This window comes from Sprattus sprattus (assembly GCF_963457725.1).
Source record: "Sprattus sprattus genome assembly, chromosome: 4".
Classification (NCBI taxonomy): domain Eukaryota; kingdom Metazoa; phylum Chordata; class Actinopteri; order Clupeiformes; family Clupeidae; genus Sprattus; species Sprattus sprattus.
In genome coordinates this window covers 31,875,375-31,893,178 of record NC_137923.1, presented here as the reverse complement: position 1 = coordinate 31,893,178, position 17,804 = coordinate 31,875,375, and the positions used below count along the sequence as shown (strand labels likewise).

The following is a 17,804-nucleotide window of genomic DNA, read 5'->3' as shown; positions in this document are numbered from 1 at the left end:
TCTCACACCCACACCCACCCCCGCATCTCTCCCCCTCTCCCTCTGTCCACCCTGAGGAGCGTGTTTTCAGATCAGAAGGTCACGACTGGAGGAGAGGAAAGAGGTCTGCCCCTCAGACTTGAGGACTCCCCGTCAATTCTGACACCTTCCCCTGGGAGTTGGGAGTGTGAGGGGGCAGACCGAACATATGACATTAGGGGGACACAGATATTCAACACACTCTCTCCCTCTCACTCTCACTCCCTGGGTTCACTGCCCATTAGAGGATCTGACCTCCTGTCCCCCTGCTCTTAATTCTTTCCCTTTATTTGGACTATATTTCTCCTCAATTTCCCCACCCTTCTCTCTTGACTTGATGAGGAACATCTTCACAGTTTTCTGTGTTGCTGGTGTTCATGTCACCTCAGTGGTATGAGCTGCTGCGAGCTGCTGCTAATAAACACAGCCTGGCCCATGTTTGTGCGGAGCCACTCTCGTGCAGACGGCCTGATTTGCGATGCAGGGGCTGGTAACTCTATCTCTGGGCCCTGCAATTGAAGAAGGTGTGTGTGTGCGTGTGTGTGTGTGTGTGTGTGTGTGCATGCGTGTGTGTGTGTGTGTGTGTGCATGCGTGTGTGTGTGTGTGTGTGTGTGTGTGTGTGCGTAGGCCTAGTGGGACATCATAAAGTGGAGTTTAGTGTGGACATGAGGGCTGTGTGTTATTGATGGCGCATGAGGTCGCCACGGAGACCAGGCCACCTCCGCTCCCCTGCTGCCCAGTGCGGACACACCAGGCTCGAGTTACGGCGGGGTCCCGCTCTCTCCCCGCCTCGGCCTGTTATTGTTCCACTTTGCATGCTGGTGACCCCTCGTGACCTGTGAGAGGCTGCAGAGGGGCTGCTGCGGGGCTGCCGCATGGCCTGGGGTGCATGTTTTATTAGACTAGATACGTGTGTGTGTGTGTGTGTGTGTGTGTGTGTGTGTGTGTGTGTGTGTGTGTGTGTGTGTGTGAGAGAGGAAGCGATGGGGAAAGGAGGGGGTTGAGGAAGGATTTTACAAATGTTAAAACACAAGTGGACAACCTGGAAACACCCTGGGTCAGATGCATATCATTAACAAATGAATTAGCGCCCTTCCTCCAGTGTGAAAGTGATAAGTTGAGCGTTAAATGAAATGTTCTGCTCATTTGACACGGTACATTTGCACTGGGGGAGATATGGCTTTTTTTCCATAAATCTTTTAAGCCTTTTTGCCCGAGACTGGAGCTACAGCCTGTTTGTGCACCATATTTTTCCGGTTATTCTGTGTTTTTGAAGTTGAAACATTTCAAGAGTCTCAGGAGTATGTGTTTTCTTATTGTTTCCTCAAGCAAATCAACCCAGTTTTTTTTCACACAATTCAAAATTGTGTATTTTTTTTGGTAAGATGGCAGGGATGTATTTCAGTGTGGTTTTCAGTTCCATGGGAGTGTTTGAAACGTAACTATTTGCTTCCCTCCATGTTGTGTTAAGTTATTAATAATTAGGTGTGGGTATGTGTTAGAGCTATGTGGTATATCAAAAATACTTGGATGTTATTTCATACAAGATTTAAGATATGACAATATTTGTAATATCAAGTATGCCTATGGGTAATATAGGCTACACAGGTTACCATCTGTGTGCACTTAAAACGGACCACATTTTAAGTGGGAATAATGGCGTCTCTCTTCTTATCTCTCTCTCACACACACACAAACCTCTGTGTGTATGGTTATTAGCCAATTAAATTGTTTTATTGCTGTGAGGTAGACGTAATACCTTGGAAAAATGCGTGGTTTGTTTGATGTAAGTGAATATTATTATATTGATTTGATCGTCTCATAGTGTCATTGATTTGATATTATAGTGTCATTGGCTTGATCGTCTCAAAGCGTCATTGATCTGATCATCTCATAGCATCATTGATCTGATCGTCTCATAGTGTCATTGATTTGATTTCACGGTATCATTGCGACCTTCTTGTTAAGTTGTTGTTGACTATTACTTGAGTATTGGTGAGCCTATGGCTACGCTATAACTTCAAATCGACCTAGCTAGCCACTTTAAACTAGGCATTTCTGTCGTCCTTTTGGTCTCGAATTGCTTGAAAAATTTTAATATGTCCAGGGGAATCCCCCCACCCCTTAACTATTTTCCTGCAACACAAAACAGAATATTATAATTATTTTTTTTACAACACAGCCCTACACTGCGTTCAGGATTGCGAGGTTACAACATTTTTTTTCCCATGATCATGTCAATTCAGGCCTGTATGCTTTGCCAATTAAGAAAAAAATACAAAGGAATTTTGTTTCCCCCAAGTTTGAAACATCTTCCTATTCCACTGACTGAATTTACTTTCTTACTATACACTACAGCTTTACCATGTATGCTGTGTGCAGGCCTACAGTTGTCATATGTTAAGTCTTTTTTTAAATCCAGAATTGTATTTCAAGTGAGAAACACCCAAACGTATTTGGGCAGTCTTTAATAGCACTCAAACTGTGTGAGCAATTTGGATTCATTTTGTATTTCAATTGTTTGCAGCTATTTAGATGTAGGTCAGCATACTGTGTTAACTTTTGAAACTTAAACGTTATGCTTTGTATGTGACTGTTTTCTATTCCCTGCAGGTTACTAAGCCATACTATGAAGGACCACCTGGTTCGTGTGGCCAACGAGGCTGAGTTCATCCTGAGCAGACAGAGAGCAGAAGACATCCACAAACACGCTGAGTTTGAGGTGAGGCAAGAGCAGCTGTATTCAACATGTACCAGTAACAGAGAAGAAGAGCTGGGGAGCTCCTCCCAGGCCACACCGCTCGTCTCATCCCTTAACTCTATTTATCAGGAAGTGAAGAAGCCCATGGCCATTTCCTCACTCGTTGTCCATAATATATTGTTGAGTGTGTGAGCAAGCCTAAAGCATCAGTATGACATTAACACTGTACAGTGAAATAAAGTAAAAAAACAAGCTTTATAAACCCAACTCAAATCTACAAGTATATCTTACTGCTAGATTAACAGAAGTTGTTGATATTTTTATACTTTCTGTCCGTCTAATAATAATTATAATTTGGAACAAAAACCTCTCTGATGTGACCAACTCAGCAAGGGTATATCATTTTTAAGACTCACACTCTTGTCCAGACTGCTGTCTGTTTTTTTAGCTGAGCTTGTAAGAGTGACGGAGAGTAAATGTTTTCCTTTTCTTTTTTGGCACGTTCCTTAAACCAAACATGCCGTTGAGTTCACGTATTCCCTGAATCCAGCCTGGCCCCGCTCTGGGCCGTCCTCCTGCTACCCCGCAGCTACAATACAAGCTCTGCCTTTCATTAAAGCCAGCCCATATTCACAGATTCTTTCTCTTCTGCTCTCTCTCTCTCTCTCTCTCTCTCTCTCTCTCTCCCCCCTTGTCTTTTTCTATATTCCTCACGTCTCTTTTTTAGGTTGTCTCTTTACATGAGTCCCTCCGCCCCCCCATACCCCCCCCCCCCCCCCCCCTCTCTCTCTCTTTACTCTTTTTCTCTCTGAATCATGTTCTGTCTGTAGTGTTCTCACTGGGGGCGTATTTTGCCAGTGACAGGAATACAGCATCGCTCCCCCCCCCCTACCCCCACCACCATTGCTCCTTTCGGTTGGTGTACAGGGGCAGATTGCTGAGCACTGGGGGAAGGAGGGGGGGGGGGGGTCTACTGGTGCTGTCTGTCTTTAAAAGCCCCCTGCTCCCCCACTCACCCTCTAGTTGTAAAATGTTATGCTTTGAGAAAGGTTCAAGGCAGGGTCTGACGCTCAGAACGAGAGCTAGAAAAGGAGGGGATGGAGCAGAGGAGTGTCAGTGTAAATAGGCGAGGCTATCAGATATCACTTCTGCCCAGAGTGTGTTCGTTCTGTGGTGGTAGCCTGTTTAGTTTGGGGCACATGTTGCCCCTGGAGTCATGTGATCAGACCCCTAGGCATTGGGTGCCGACTGCTTGTCACCAGCAACAGATTTGCAGGGTCATGTGACATTCGCTGTTTTTGTTCTTCACCGCCGTTAACCCCAGAGTTACTGGCTTTGGCTATATCATTGGTGCAGTCTCATCTGCAGAAGGGCATGCTACCCTCATGTGTAAGTAAGTGCTTCAGAGTGTGTGTGATTTTTTTGTGTAGAGCATGGTGGAGAGGCTTCCCATCTGGAATGTTGGCAGTTTTGTCGCTGTTCCAGGAGAATGTAACAGAATGCTGTAATGATCCCGGATCACAACCTCCTCTGAGTCTTATATAGGCTGGGATCCTGTGGCCCATATGTTCTCTCAATGCTTGGATCAGCCATATGATCTCTGAGGAGATTCTGATGGCTGCATCATCAGGCCCTATTGGATTACACATACATTGCCTGCTCCCATAATCAGCCTGATGTTTCAGAAAAACAGAGGATATAGTTTAACATCGATATCCTTAACCTCTTCCAATCCAGATTGAGATCACGTCCTCTGAACGTTGTCATTACGATAAATAAACAGGCGTTGAAAAGGTGTCAGGGTTTATGAAAGACAGAGCAGGTACCGCTGTGAAGTTCTGCTGAAGGCAGCGAGTGGAGTCTGCAGCGGGCTGTGCTCCCTCTGATCATTATTTAACCACGCTGTCTGCTCACAATGCCATCTGTGAGCGCAAACTGAGGGCCCCACTGCGCAGAATTGCGTAGTGATGTGGGGAATTCTCTTCCTGGCTCTTTCTCACGGCTAGACCAACACTGTCAGGTGCAATTATGGGCATTTTATCAGTCAAAGTCAGCCCTACTTACTGAGTGGAGCTGTTCATTCTCGAATGCACTGTTAAATGGGGACCAGCTTTTAAGAGTCAGACAGCACCAGGCCAGGAAACGCCAGTGTCGGATGAAAACTCTGGACAGGAATAGTGTGGGGTTTGGGGTAATTACACATCAGCCATCACACAAGCAAAATCAGTGACTGTGCCCTAAATTCTTGCTGTACTTTTAAGAAAAAACATGAATCATTTGCTACTAATTTGGTTAACAGTTATTTATTTGACTTACATCCTGTTCATAGTGAACACAGATGGATCAGCTAATATCAGATAGTTTAAAAGTTCATCTTTTTGTAGCTGATAGTTTTGCAACAAAATAATACATTCAATATCACACGTTATATTTTGCACTGTAGGCAAAGCATACTCAATATAAAGCACCCATTCATTAACTTAAGGAAAGGATACGTTGTATCCAGTGGCTTAGTTGCGTACTCATCTGCAGCTATCAACAGGGGTGCCCACATGTGTATTTTACAAGGGCTATCAAACAGCTTCCTTACGTTTTATTGAACCAAGATCACTTCCAGAACACTCAACACTGAGGTCTGGTGTTTTAGAGCCCCCCATTATCAGAGCCGCCTCTCTCTGCCCAATCACTGTTTCCTCCGCCACCACAAACACCTTTTCCAAATACAAGCAGCAGCACACTGGTTCCTGAATTATAACCATTGCTGAGTGTCTACCAGGGCTTAATGCCAAACACCAAATATTTCAGACCACACCAGTGTACCATAAATCATACCTCCACACCTCAACCTTCAACTCCATCCATCCATCTCAAACAAATCTCAAATCTCAACCAAACTGGTTGAGCAACCCTGAACCCTTCCATATTCAATGAACACTTCAGTTCAATTAGCTACAGATCCTTTAAATCCAACAGAAAAACATGCAACACAACACCTGACCAAGACAGACGATTCACCTCACCTGGTTCCAGGGTGCCAAAAGGCTGCCCACTGGTCCTGGAGGAAGGACAGTCCGGGATGGGATATTATGTGCCATTGAAGTCTGACAATTATTGAAGTCTGACAATTCCTATCTCTTCTGATGCAGTGTGTTGTTATTATATGTACTTTCCTGCCACATTCAACGTATTGGCTTAATAAGAATAGCTTACTCATTGACACTCAACTCACAGCTGCCATCTTCCTTAGCTCCTTAAATGTTCCTTCAAGTCAACTACCTCCTCATCAAACTCCCTCATTCACCCATTTGTTGCCATGTCTACAGAAGCGTGTTTAACACTAAGACAGTAGATTCTGTGCAAGTGTTTTCTGTTGTCTGTCTCTAGAACAGTGTTTATGAAACACTTCCTTTTTTGTCCACACAGCCCCCCACCCACCCCCACCCACAATCTTCTATAATCAGATACGCAGCATTGCCGGCACAAACTATGTTTCACAATTGAATTCCTCACTTAAATGTAGTTGCTCCTGGGTGACCTCTGAGAGGAGCGAGGAGCCGATAAGTGCGCCTCTGATATTGCTGTATTGATTTTCCCCCCGTTTGGGCTCGGCTGATTCCCTCTCTGTGGTCCTGGTTTCATTTTGCAGTGCCACAATAAAAATAACAGGCCAATGAAACCTGCCCCCCAGGGGGGTAGAGCCGGTGCTCGCCAAAGGGCCTCCTTTCGTTCTAAAGCATCGCCTTTTACCCCATTTCAGATTTTCAGACTAATGTTGAAAAAGCGCACGCTTTGCCAAGGTTTATGTGGATTTGTGAGTTAGTGTCGTGTCACGTGGCCCTGGTGTCAGACTTCTGCTAAATGCTCCTTTCATGTCCCTCAGTAGGGGGTTTAACAGGACGGCACATAATGTTTGTTTGGAGAACAAGCATTGATTCTTGACTGATGGGTAAGCTCTCTTCATAAGCAAGTGAGTTTGAAGCAAACAGGCTTTCCCCCCCCCCCACACTGAGTGCATGTGTGTTTGTGTGTGTATTCAAATCACACAATATACTTGTATACCCAAAAAAGGAAATATGAATATGTGAATGTTTATTTTCAATTTCATCATAACCACATGTGGCATTGTTGCAGAGATATAAAATGGCCATCCTTTTGACGTGCTTCCATTGGGCCCTGTCACCTGTGGCGGCTCTGCCTGCCTGCCTGCCTGCCTGCCTGCCTGCCTGCCTGCCTGCCTGCTCTCTCCCAGGTTTGATGCAGTGCTCAGAGGAGAGGGATGTCCTCCCACCTCTGCCCCGAGTAGCAGCGAGCTGTAGCACCTCGGCTGTCCTCAGGACACAGGCTGTGGCCTGCCAGACTGCCAGACCAGGCTCAGTGAATTATTCAAGAGATAAAAGTGAATTTATGTTTACTCCCTGTCAGGGTTTATATGCACCTCAGCCTGAGATGGAGGAGCCTGGTGATTTAGACAAGTTTGCGCTTGGGAGATTCATAACATATGCTCTCTGTTTCTCTACCCCCCCCCCCCCCCCCCCACTTCTCTCTGTCTCTCTTTTTCTGTGTTCTGTGTGCCTTATTGAGTTATCCTCACCCCGAAGAGTAAGTTATTATAGCGACACTAGGGGAGGACACTGAGGGAGATAACAGGAGGAAATCCAATTACCTTTTAGTGTTTTCTTTCTAATAGGATCCCTAATGCGGAAGAGATCTCTTCCCCATCGCGCCCCCTGATACAAACGTGCGATCGCATCTGATACCTGTGTGGGTATGGAGAGATTGAGAGAGGGAGAGAGAGAGAGGGAGGAAGGAGGGAGGAAGGAAGGAGGGAGGGAGCAGAAAGCAGAAAGCGAGCGACAAATCGAACTCCTCTTTTTTTATGAGTCCTTCATTAGGGATGAAATGTGGAGGGCTGTGGGGCAGAAGGCCAGATGCTGGGGTCCAGATAGCGTTGGAGGGGAGAGAGTGAGGTCACCGGCGTTCCCTAACCACACTATCTTTCTTCACTCTCTCTCTCGCTCCTCTTTTCTGTTATTGTCAGCCATCACTTGATCCTGATGTGCTGTAATTAAATAGACTCCTGATGGTAGTATGCCTGAGATTTTCTGCTGTGGGTTCTGTAATTAGTGGTCCGTGTCTTTGTTCCTCGTCAGGCTGTAAGGTGATTCTCACGGCTAATGGCATCAACCCTGCATTCACCCTCATTATAGGCATCGTCTAGCCTCCTAACGACATTAGTCCTGCATCCTCGCTGCCATAACTCTCAGATGGTATCCATATCAGCACATCTTCACACTGATCCGCTCTACAGTATTGTGTATTTTTGATTTCTCTAGACCCTGAGATATGCAGTGTTTGTTTTTTACCCCTTCTAAACTCTAACTGTGTATTGGTGTCTGTAGAAGAGACCATTATTTGCCAGTTATTGGATTAAGCAGCATTGTATAGATAGCTTTATGAGTGATTCCATACATCCAAAACACCTTTTTACATATGTTTTTGATCCGGGCTTAAAGGAGAAACATGCATTTTTACTCTGTCAGTTTTGCTCGCGTCTGAGCCCCTGAGAGCTTTAAGTATTGGCTCGACGCTGTGAGCATAATCTTCTTATTGGCCCTTAATGGGGCTTAATCCCACTCTTAACGGCTGGCTTTTGGAAGGAATTACAGGGGTTATCTTCACAGCATTAATATAATTGTCTTCACTGTAATTATGGAGTGAAGGGTTGAGAAGAGACTCATCAGGGTTTTGGGTTCAGTTTGCACATTTTCAAAGGTGGTATACTTTCTAGTGGTATGCCAACATTTTCTCTGACTCTCTTTGTTTTTGTATTGTTTGCATTCATCCTGTTTTTCTTTTCTGTTTTTCCACATTCTCACTTTCTGTGTTCTAAGCATACATGCTTAGAACCTAATTTAGTCCTGAGGTGATGGATCTGGTGAACGCATAATCTGTGACCTTTGACTTTGTGTTGTGAACACGGATATATGAAGCCTTCTTACCACACTCCTCTATAGACAAATAGGCTCTGTTCTACTGCCATATCATTTTATTCACTAAAACGCTGCCTGCCTGTGATATGATTTGGCTATTTATTTCATTAAATGAATGTTTTAGTTATCTGATTTGTTGAATTGAAATGTATTTGTATTTGAGACATTCTGTTACCACAAGATGAATCCAGTCTTGCAGACATCCAACACCTCTTCTTGTTTTCCCCTATCTTTGTCACATGTGTTTGTGTTATTTTCGGTCAGTTTAAAAACAACCCCACCTGCATATGTGAATCAAGTTGGGTGCTTGCGTTCCAGAGGACACCTTCATTTTTCATCTCCAGTGCATCTCCCTCATTTGACTATTTTTCACCTCAAAAGGACAGTTAATTCCTGCGATTCCTCATGTGGCGTGACCTTGAAGTCATCAGGAGTCGCTGCAGTGCGGCCCACAGCTGACTAATGGGGGCACAGCAGCGCCTCACGGAGGGGGGGAGGGGCAGGGCCTGGGCCAAGATGAAGAGTCTGCCATCCACGCATTGTGACCAGTCCATTAAAAGCACAGAATGAGCCGGGAGAGAGGAGGATGGAGAGCGAACGAGCGAGCGAGCACTGCGAAGAGCGATACTTTGATAAGTTGTTGCGTCTGCGTTAACCTTGATGGTCAGTGTGGAATGAGAATGGGGATGTTGGGGGCAAACATGTTCCAGTCTGTTCCAGAGGGACAGTTATTTATTTCTTTTGCTCTTTTTTTCTCCTTCCTCTGCTCATCTGGGGGAGTGAGTGAGAATGAGGGAGAAGGAGAGGAGGGAAATCAATAGTGAGACAGCGTCGTCTGACAGGAGCATCGTTTCAGAATTAAGGTGCCTGTCAGCCATTGTCATGTGCTGACTTTTGTTCGCCATTGTACTTTTAAGCCATCATTTTTCTTGGTCGGTGTCCCCACACACTCACAACCCTTTTGTCTAATTCCCCCGGTGCTGTTTTTTTTTTTTTATTCCCCCCCAATTTTAAACTTGGAGCGGAAGGGCCAAAAGATCAAATGCAAAAAGAAATGTATGAAATCTGATTTGTTCTACATCTCTTTGTTCTCTCCCACATCCCCTCCCTCTCCTTCCTTTCCCCGCGGTCCACATCCAGACCATCTAGGAATACCTGATTTGTTGTAGATTTGCATTCCGGCAGAGCAGTGACAAGGACATTCCCATCACCTGCATAGCTTTTCTGTCTAAATGATGCCCTTGGGGAGGCAGTAGATGCTGGATGGGACCGTCAATTGGAAAGGAAGGGAAGGTGATAGCCCTGGCGCCTAGCAGCCCTGGAAGCATCAGGAGCCAGTGCAAATCAAAATGGCTTTTTAATAAGATCCCAGCGGTGTGTCTGCGGTGCCATGCTAACTTTCAGCAGAGCCTCAGGAGCCTCAGGAGCCTTGTCTTTGGTGTGCGTCTCACGTTCTTTGTGTGAGCACACGGGCCTGTGTAGTCTTTGGAGCCACCACACAAACAAGGCGTAATGAGGCACTGCCCTGCCGTGCTGGGTGATTATGCTGTTTAACCCTCAGCCAGAGAGGCAGATGGGGAGTCTTCTGTGAGTGCCTCAGTATTATATGTTACTGACTGGCAGATAGAGTCTCGTCCATGCTCCTCACACCGATAGGTTCGCTCTACGGGCTGGGCTGTGCCATCTTGAAATTCAATAGTTGAAGTTTTTATACACTTTGTTGCATTTGTTCTAGTTGGTTGACCGTTGGTAGCCTTAGAGGATTACCAGAAGGTATACATGAGGTAAATATAATAGGTTTCCTGTGACGATGTGATCGTCCCTACAGATGAGTATGTGCTCTGACTGCCATGACATCGAGCTCTTTGGTGTGGCGGTCAGAGCACATGTTTGGCGCTCCATAAACCTAGGTTCGAGTCCGGGTGGAGTAACCACGCTCTCCCTTCCCTACAAATGGTGTCAGAAGTGGGATGCCCTGCTGTGAGGTCATCGGAGGCGTACCCGTGAACATTGTGTGAGGGACCCCCAGGAATGTTGACCCTGTGTGAAGGACCCCATGGTTTGATGAAGCACTTGTGTGCAGGGTGCTCTGGATGGGAGAAGCATGGTTGGCGTATGCGTGAGGGATGCCTGTTTGCATGGTTGCGTCAAGCGCATGGTTGCACTTCCCGAACGTGTGGGCAGTGTGACGATGTGATCGTCCCTACAGATGAGTATGTTTTTACGTGTTTGGCACATAAGCCTGGGTTAAAAATTATTTTATAAAGTTCACAGAAGCAAGGATTGGCTGCCGTGTCACCAATTAAGGTGTTTGTACAATGAGGTGGAAAAATGCAATCATTAAGGTGCAATACCTTATACACAACTGCTCCATTCCACACTGTGTATCATTTTACACAGTGAAATCTGTGTCAGTTGTCTGCCACATGCGTTTGTGTTATTTTCGGTCAGTTTAACAGCCCATACCCCCCCCCCACCCCCTACACACACACAGAGGGAGAGAGAACAACACAGATTACACCCCACCCTCTAGTCAGCCTTGATCTCGAGGTTCTTACAGGAATCTGAGGATACAGACTCTTTTGTGGTCACATGCTGTTCGGGATGTGCCATAGAGGCTATATTAAGGCAAGTGGTGGCAAGTGACATGCTAAAGACGGCTAACCCTAGCTCCGCTGTACGGTCTGATATTTCCTCTGTCACCTGGAGACCAGAGTGCAGGTTTCAGTTGGAGTCTGTGGACTACCAGTTGTTTCTGATAGCATCTGCCCCCAAAAGTAGGCAGACGTTGCACATATCCCTCTGCCCCAGTTAAAGAAAGAGTGTTACTGGTCAGATCTGCGTTAGCTAGACTGATGTGGAGGTTGCTAATGCACTCGGCTCTAGATTTAGGACTGTTATCTTTGTAATGAAGGGTGGTTTTCATTTATGAAGTGCTGATGTGGGGTGTTGAGTTCAGTAATAAGTCATTTTTTCCTGCCAATGTTGAATTTATAGTGGTTTTCTTGTGAGCAGTGGTGTTGTGGAAATATGGTTTAGTTCAAGTTTGTTACTCAGATTTATTGTATAATTGCTGTGTACATACTTATTTATAATGGTCTCTAATTCTCAACCAGTACCTTCTATTGTTTCTATTGTGAATGAGGCTGAACCAGAAAATGTGTACGTTCTATCACATGTGTACACATGTGTGTTTTAAATCATAAAGTTAATTCATGCTCCCTTCTCCCTTTCCTGTGTTAGTGTGTGTGTGAGGTCTTGGCCTGTACCTCCCTCACAGACACAAGATGAATGGACATCCCCTCTCACATCTCTGTCCCCTTTGCCTCTGCCGGCATTTACAGAGGTTAACATTTAAACATTTACCCCCCCCCAAGCCCTCCAGTGCGCACCCCCCCCCCCCCCCCCCTCTTTTTCCGTCCTTTAAACATGTTTCCATCCCTCTCTCCCCCGCTTGTATCTTCCTGCTTTAAGGTCATGCTAGGCCTTAATGCCGCACAAAGAGACATAGATTGATAATTAGGAGAGAGCGTCTGCAGTAATGTGATTTATACCTATGGATTTCCTGTCAGATATGAAGAGTCATCCCCCAAATTGGAGGGGAAGCTCCATTACGGAGCACTCTGTGGTGGTTACTGCTAAGTTTTTCCCGAGCAGGTTGCATTTGCCAGAGGCTCTGGACGCTGGACAGCTCCCCACCGTTTGTGTGTCTGTTCCTGGCTGCTGCTCCCTGTGCTGCCTCTTAATTTAATTTAAAGCCATAACACACAATGGATGGAGTAGAGGAATTGCATTAGAGGGGTTTCTGATCGTTGCTTTAACCTTTAGACTGGAGATGGCTTTCTGTGGGGCTGTTTTGTTTTTATGTGCTCTGGTTTGCTTCCCTCAGACTCCTGTTTGTGCTCCTGAGGTGTTTCACTCCCATGCTTTTTGAATATGTATACCTGTTATTAGTTCCCTGGCAAATCTTAATCGTGGACATATTTGTTTTTTAAAGTAATATTTAAAGAATAGTCCTTTCTATAGATTATATCTTTTGTGCAAAGTTTCATTACTTTGAGGTGTTTTCCCATCTTGCAATGAGATCAAAGGCCCTCTCAGATAACACATTCTGACAAAGAAATATGTTCCCCTCTTTGCATTGTAGGTATTTTCAGATTTTACAGCCTCAAGGCATAAGTAAATATGTGTCCAGTGATATTAATCACTTTGACAAGAGGCCAAAAATGACCCCACACTTTCATTTGTTACCTCCGTGGCTAGAATTTCTACCATAGCCTATTTCTAGGTGCGCTCTCTCTCTCTTTCTTTCTTTCTTTCTATCTCTCTCTCTCTCTCATACACACACACTCACACACACACACACAGAGGAAAACCCCCACAATCCTCTAATCAATGGCCAGGCCCTTCAGGTCCATGATTAGCAGTTTCATAAATCATTGAAGGAGGTTTACTTTGGAATGATGGCTGTGAAAATGCCCACTATTAACAATGGAATAATTACTAACTGGACTAATAATAACAGCCCCAAGTCATTCAGATTGAAATCCCTGCAGACTTTAACTTGCCCCATTATGAGAAACTGATTGTGGTTGGCCCAGTTATGATGGGGGTACTGGACATTGTTGGGCCCATGTATATAAATAGGGTTGACTGATAGTATGAATTGATAATTTTTCTAAAAACTTGATTCATAAAGGTGCAGAGTCCTGTTGCTCTAATAGAAAGATCTTTACCACCCTCAGCTCGGCTGGTTTAATCACAATAGTAATGACAAGACATTTGTGTTATTCATTGAATTAATGTTATTTTGAATATATATATAATTTGTTCTGACCATTTGATTCTTACATCAGTGCATTGTGCTGTGCTTATTACATTGTTCCAAATAAATTGTGATGGGTTATGTTTGAGTCGGTCCAATGTGGTGTCCAAAAAAGATACTGAAGAGTGAACTGTGTCGTCCTCTCCCTTTGCAGTCAAATTGTGCCCAGTATGCCGCTGAGAAGCGTGATGAGGAGAAGATGTGTGACCACCTTATCCGAGCCGCCAAATACCGCGACCACGTCACCGCCACCCAGCTGATCCAGAAGATCGTCAACATTCTCACTGACAAACACGGAGCCTGGGGAAGCTCCTCAGCCAGGTAACGCTCAACCTTTTGGTTACTACCCTGCATTAGGTCCTCAGCCAGGTAACGCTCAGCCATTTGGTTACTACCCTGCATTAGGTCCTCAGCCAGGTAACTGTACTGTATGTGGTGGTGATCTTTGCAACTCGGCTTACAGGATTTTTAATCTGTACTCCTGGGCTTTTGTGTCTAAATCTCAGCCAGTCAGTCTGATTCTGCATTTGGATTCTAAAGCGTATAGATTTTTTGAGCATTCCTACCCATTTTCTGAAGAGGCTTTTTTTTCTAGGAGTGCATGTGGTTCAATTCATTTTCAAAAGCTCAGACTGCATTTCCTCAGGGAAATTTTGTGTCTGTAAAACACAAGCAAGTGGAGTGCTGCACTTGATCCCCATCTCAAACACACACACACACACACACACACACACACACACACGTACACACACACACACACGCACATGCATGCATAGACTAACAAAGTCATTACTCCTCTCTCATGGTATCCCGTCCCCCGTTCCCCGCTCACGTTGGGTATTGATGTCCCCCCCCCACACACACACTTTCTCCCTCCCTGAGCCTCTATTAGTGGAACACTCAGACTAGCTATTTCCGTCTTTTATTCATACACAGTCATTATTCCTCCGGTGTGCTCTCATGCTGCCCCCCCCCCCCCCCCGCCCCCTTGGCTGTGTGTTTGGGTATGCGGGGCTGGGTCGGCCAGGGCCTGTCCTGGAACTGAAGCGTGATGCATGGCTGCTGGAGAGAGATGAAAGCCATTACTGCATTACCTCTCCATTACAGGCCAAACATAAAGCCCCCTGTATTTATGTCAGCAAACAAGCGGCCGCTGGGATGGAACAGAAAAATCTGCCCTAATGATGCCTGTCTGCTCCCATAGGTTTCTGTCTGATCTGATGGTGGCTGCAGTGGCCCTTTCTCTTTATTTTCTTTCTTAAAACACCCCTTTCCAAACTCATTTCTTTTTTCCCCTAGTTTGAAAGAATTTGTTCCCTTAAGCAAGGTCATAATAGTTTTCGGTTTTTATTTTGATGATATGTTCGTGTTCAATCTGAATTTCTGTTTAGTTTGATTTATTTTCACCAGTGGTTGTGGTATTGGTTTCAGTTTAGATTTTTTTATAGACTTACTTCTATTTAGGTTCAGTCGCAGTAATTTTAGTTCAGCACAAAAGTCGCCAAGGATTAGTGTGGCTTGAAAAATAATATTTATCATTGAAGGTATCAACATTTCAAGAATAGTCTTAACTAACATAGCAATACCTTTGTTTCAGACTGAAAGTTGGAGTTTGTGATTCGGTTTCGCAAAACGTTTTTGATATTTGTGCTCATCAGCCAATCAAACGACACCCCTCCCTTCCATGCTCCTGAAGCATTGTGTTTGATTGGCTGGGAGTGTTTATGGCTCGGTCAGTCACAGTTTTTCCCATTTGCAGAGCCAGAATTGCAGACTGTACCTGTAAGATACATAAAAGGCAAGAACATACAAATATTTCAACCATTTACGTCAAACAGTATGACATGGGTTTTCACGGCAAACCTGACAAGTATATTTAACTTAAAATCTCGAACTAAAGAATACGTTCATCATTTGCGCCCTCTGTCATTACATCCTTTTCCAGGAATAATATATATTCCCAACTGGTAACTTTGAAGGTGAACTTTAAGATTTGGGGGATTTTTCTCTTCTGCCCCCCGGATGCTGTTACCATGCAGTCGCCTGTACCATACAGAACTCACACGTTTCCTCCTTGGCGTATCTGATGTCGTCAATTTATGATAAGGTCTACTCTCATTAGTTAGTGAGTGTAGGTCCTGACACGCTATATTGCCATCTTAAGGTTGCTATAGCTACACAGAATTTGGGGAGTGTGACACCCACCGCCTTGAGTGGATACGTCCGCTCTCTTGAAACAATAATTTTTTGTCTTTTCTTATTTTATTTTTATTTTTCAGCAATCATTATTGGTTTTGTTTTAGTTTAAACATTTTCTTTGAGTAAATTAATTTATTTCCGTTTATGAAAAATCTCTCAACTATTCATTATGTGTTAGTTTTAGCTGTCGATAATAACCCTACTCTAGAGCACCGTCTAGTCTTCCGGGGTTCCTGCATCAGGCTCTCCTGCTACACTCTGCTGCTTTGGCTTTCTTTCTGTTCTCCCTTTTTTATGGTTTTATTAATTTCTCTGTCCATTTCCCTTTCATCTGCTTCCCATACACATTTAGAATATGTTGGACATAATACACACACACACACACACACACACACACACACACACACACACACACACACACACACACACACACACACACACACACACACACACACACACATTGTAGTGTTCCTCCTCAGGGTGGTTCCTTTCTGGTGGAGGCTGTACTGGGCTCCCCTGGCCATTAGGCTGCTGTACTGTGCCGTGCTGGTCCGTGCTGGTCCGTGCTGCAGTATTGATGACTTCTGTAATGGGGTCGGATGGGCGCAGGCCCGTGTTGGCAGTGGCCCTAAGAGCGGGCAGAGCCTCCAATCAATCACAATCACCACCCTGCCATTACATCAATAGCATTGCTCAATTACCCACAAGCCCCCAGTGCCACAGCTCGCTACAGAGCCCCGGAATGCAGCAAGGCGAGAAACATCTGGTGCTGCAACCCCCCACCCACCACCCCTCCCTCCCCAACACACATACACATATACACACCACATGCAAACCCACACACCACAATACCGTAAACACACATCGAAACATACACCGAGCAACATCATGTGAAAAAAATCACATATAGATCCATAGTCAAGACTCAAGAGCCTGCCCCATCCATCCAGTCCCCATATGCACTTTACGTATGGGCTCCCCACAACAGAGTTAAGGAATCAGTGTCCACAAAGGCCAGTACGGCCCTTTTGTTCGGCTGTGTGTGTGTGTGTGTGTGTGTGTGTGTGTGTGTGTGTGTGTGTGTGTGTGTGTGTGTGTGTGTGTGTGTGTGTGTGTGTGTGTGTGTGTGTGTGTGTGTGTGTGTGTGTGTGTGTGTGTGTGTGTGTGTGCGCGCGCGCGCACATTTGTCTGTGAAATTTGTGAGTCCCGCTCGCCCATCCATAAAGAGACATATTCCCCAAAGTTTCCATTCAATAAAAATGCTGCGAATGAAAATATTATTCTGCCAGTGTCTGATGGGAGGTGTTGTTCCTGCCGGCATGCCTCTGATATTAGCTGCCACCCGCTGACCCAGATGAATGCAATTTGTGTCTTAATATCCAGCTAACACAAGCCCTGGCCTCAGGAGAAGAGAGGTGTTAGGTGATTTTCTTTTTGCCTTCTGTTTCTCTTTCTCCGCCTCCTCTCCTTGTTCTGTCTTTCTCTCCTCTCTCCGATGCATTGTGTCTGAGGTCCGTGGGGGTTTCCCCTCACTTCAGCAAACAAAGGAGCTACACCACTACACCTCTCTCCCTCTGATCTCAGCACACGCTGCCCTTCACTGTCATCTTGCTCACTCACTCACTCACTTTTTTTTTTCTTCTTTCCTCCTTCTTCATTCCTGTTTTTGATTGGACACATCACACATGGGACAATCTTGTCTACCTGTTCATCCCCTAGCACCCCCCCCACCCCACCCCATCTGGCCAGACAGAGTCGAAGCTCATGGCCAAAGAGACGAGCCACCACAAAAGAGAAGAAAATGTACATCCCTCATTTTTTATCTGCCTTTTTTCCAGCCCTCTCCCACCCTCCCTCCCTCCCTCCCTCCCTCCGTCTCGGCTTTTTCTGGTGTTGGTCATGCTGTTTATTTGGGTCAGGAGATGGATCATTTCTCATGTATATGATGCACGTGTGTGTGTGTGTGTGTGTGTGTGTGTGTGTGTGTGTGTGTGTGTGTGTGTGTGTGTGTGTGATGGAGGGAGCGATGGAGTGTATTCTCACAGGAGCAGCAGGCCTCTGTGCTCATCT

General features: G+C 45.3%; 1 protein-coding gene across 1 annotated transcript in view; it reads left to right on the top strand.

Annotated features, from left to right (window-relative positions):
- The window catches only part of lrba (LPS-responsive vesicle trafficking, beach and anchor containing), a 222,424-nt gene that overhangs the window by 94,858 nt on the left and 109,762 nt on the right, over positions 1-17,804 (top strand). Inside the window, exons 35-36 of the mRNA XM_080837053.1 lie at positions 2,633-2,741; positions 13,690-13,856. Coding sequence (XP_080693179.1) covers positions 2,633-2,741; positions 13,690-13,856 — 276 coding nt within the window. The remainder of the gene's footprint in view (positions 1-2,632; positions 2,742-13,689; positions 13,857-17,804) is intronic.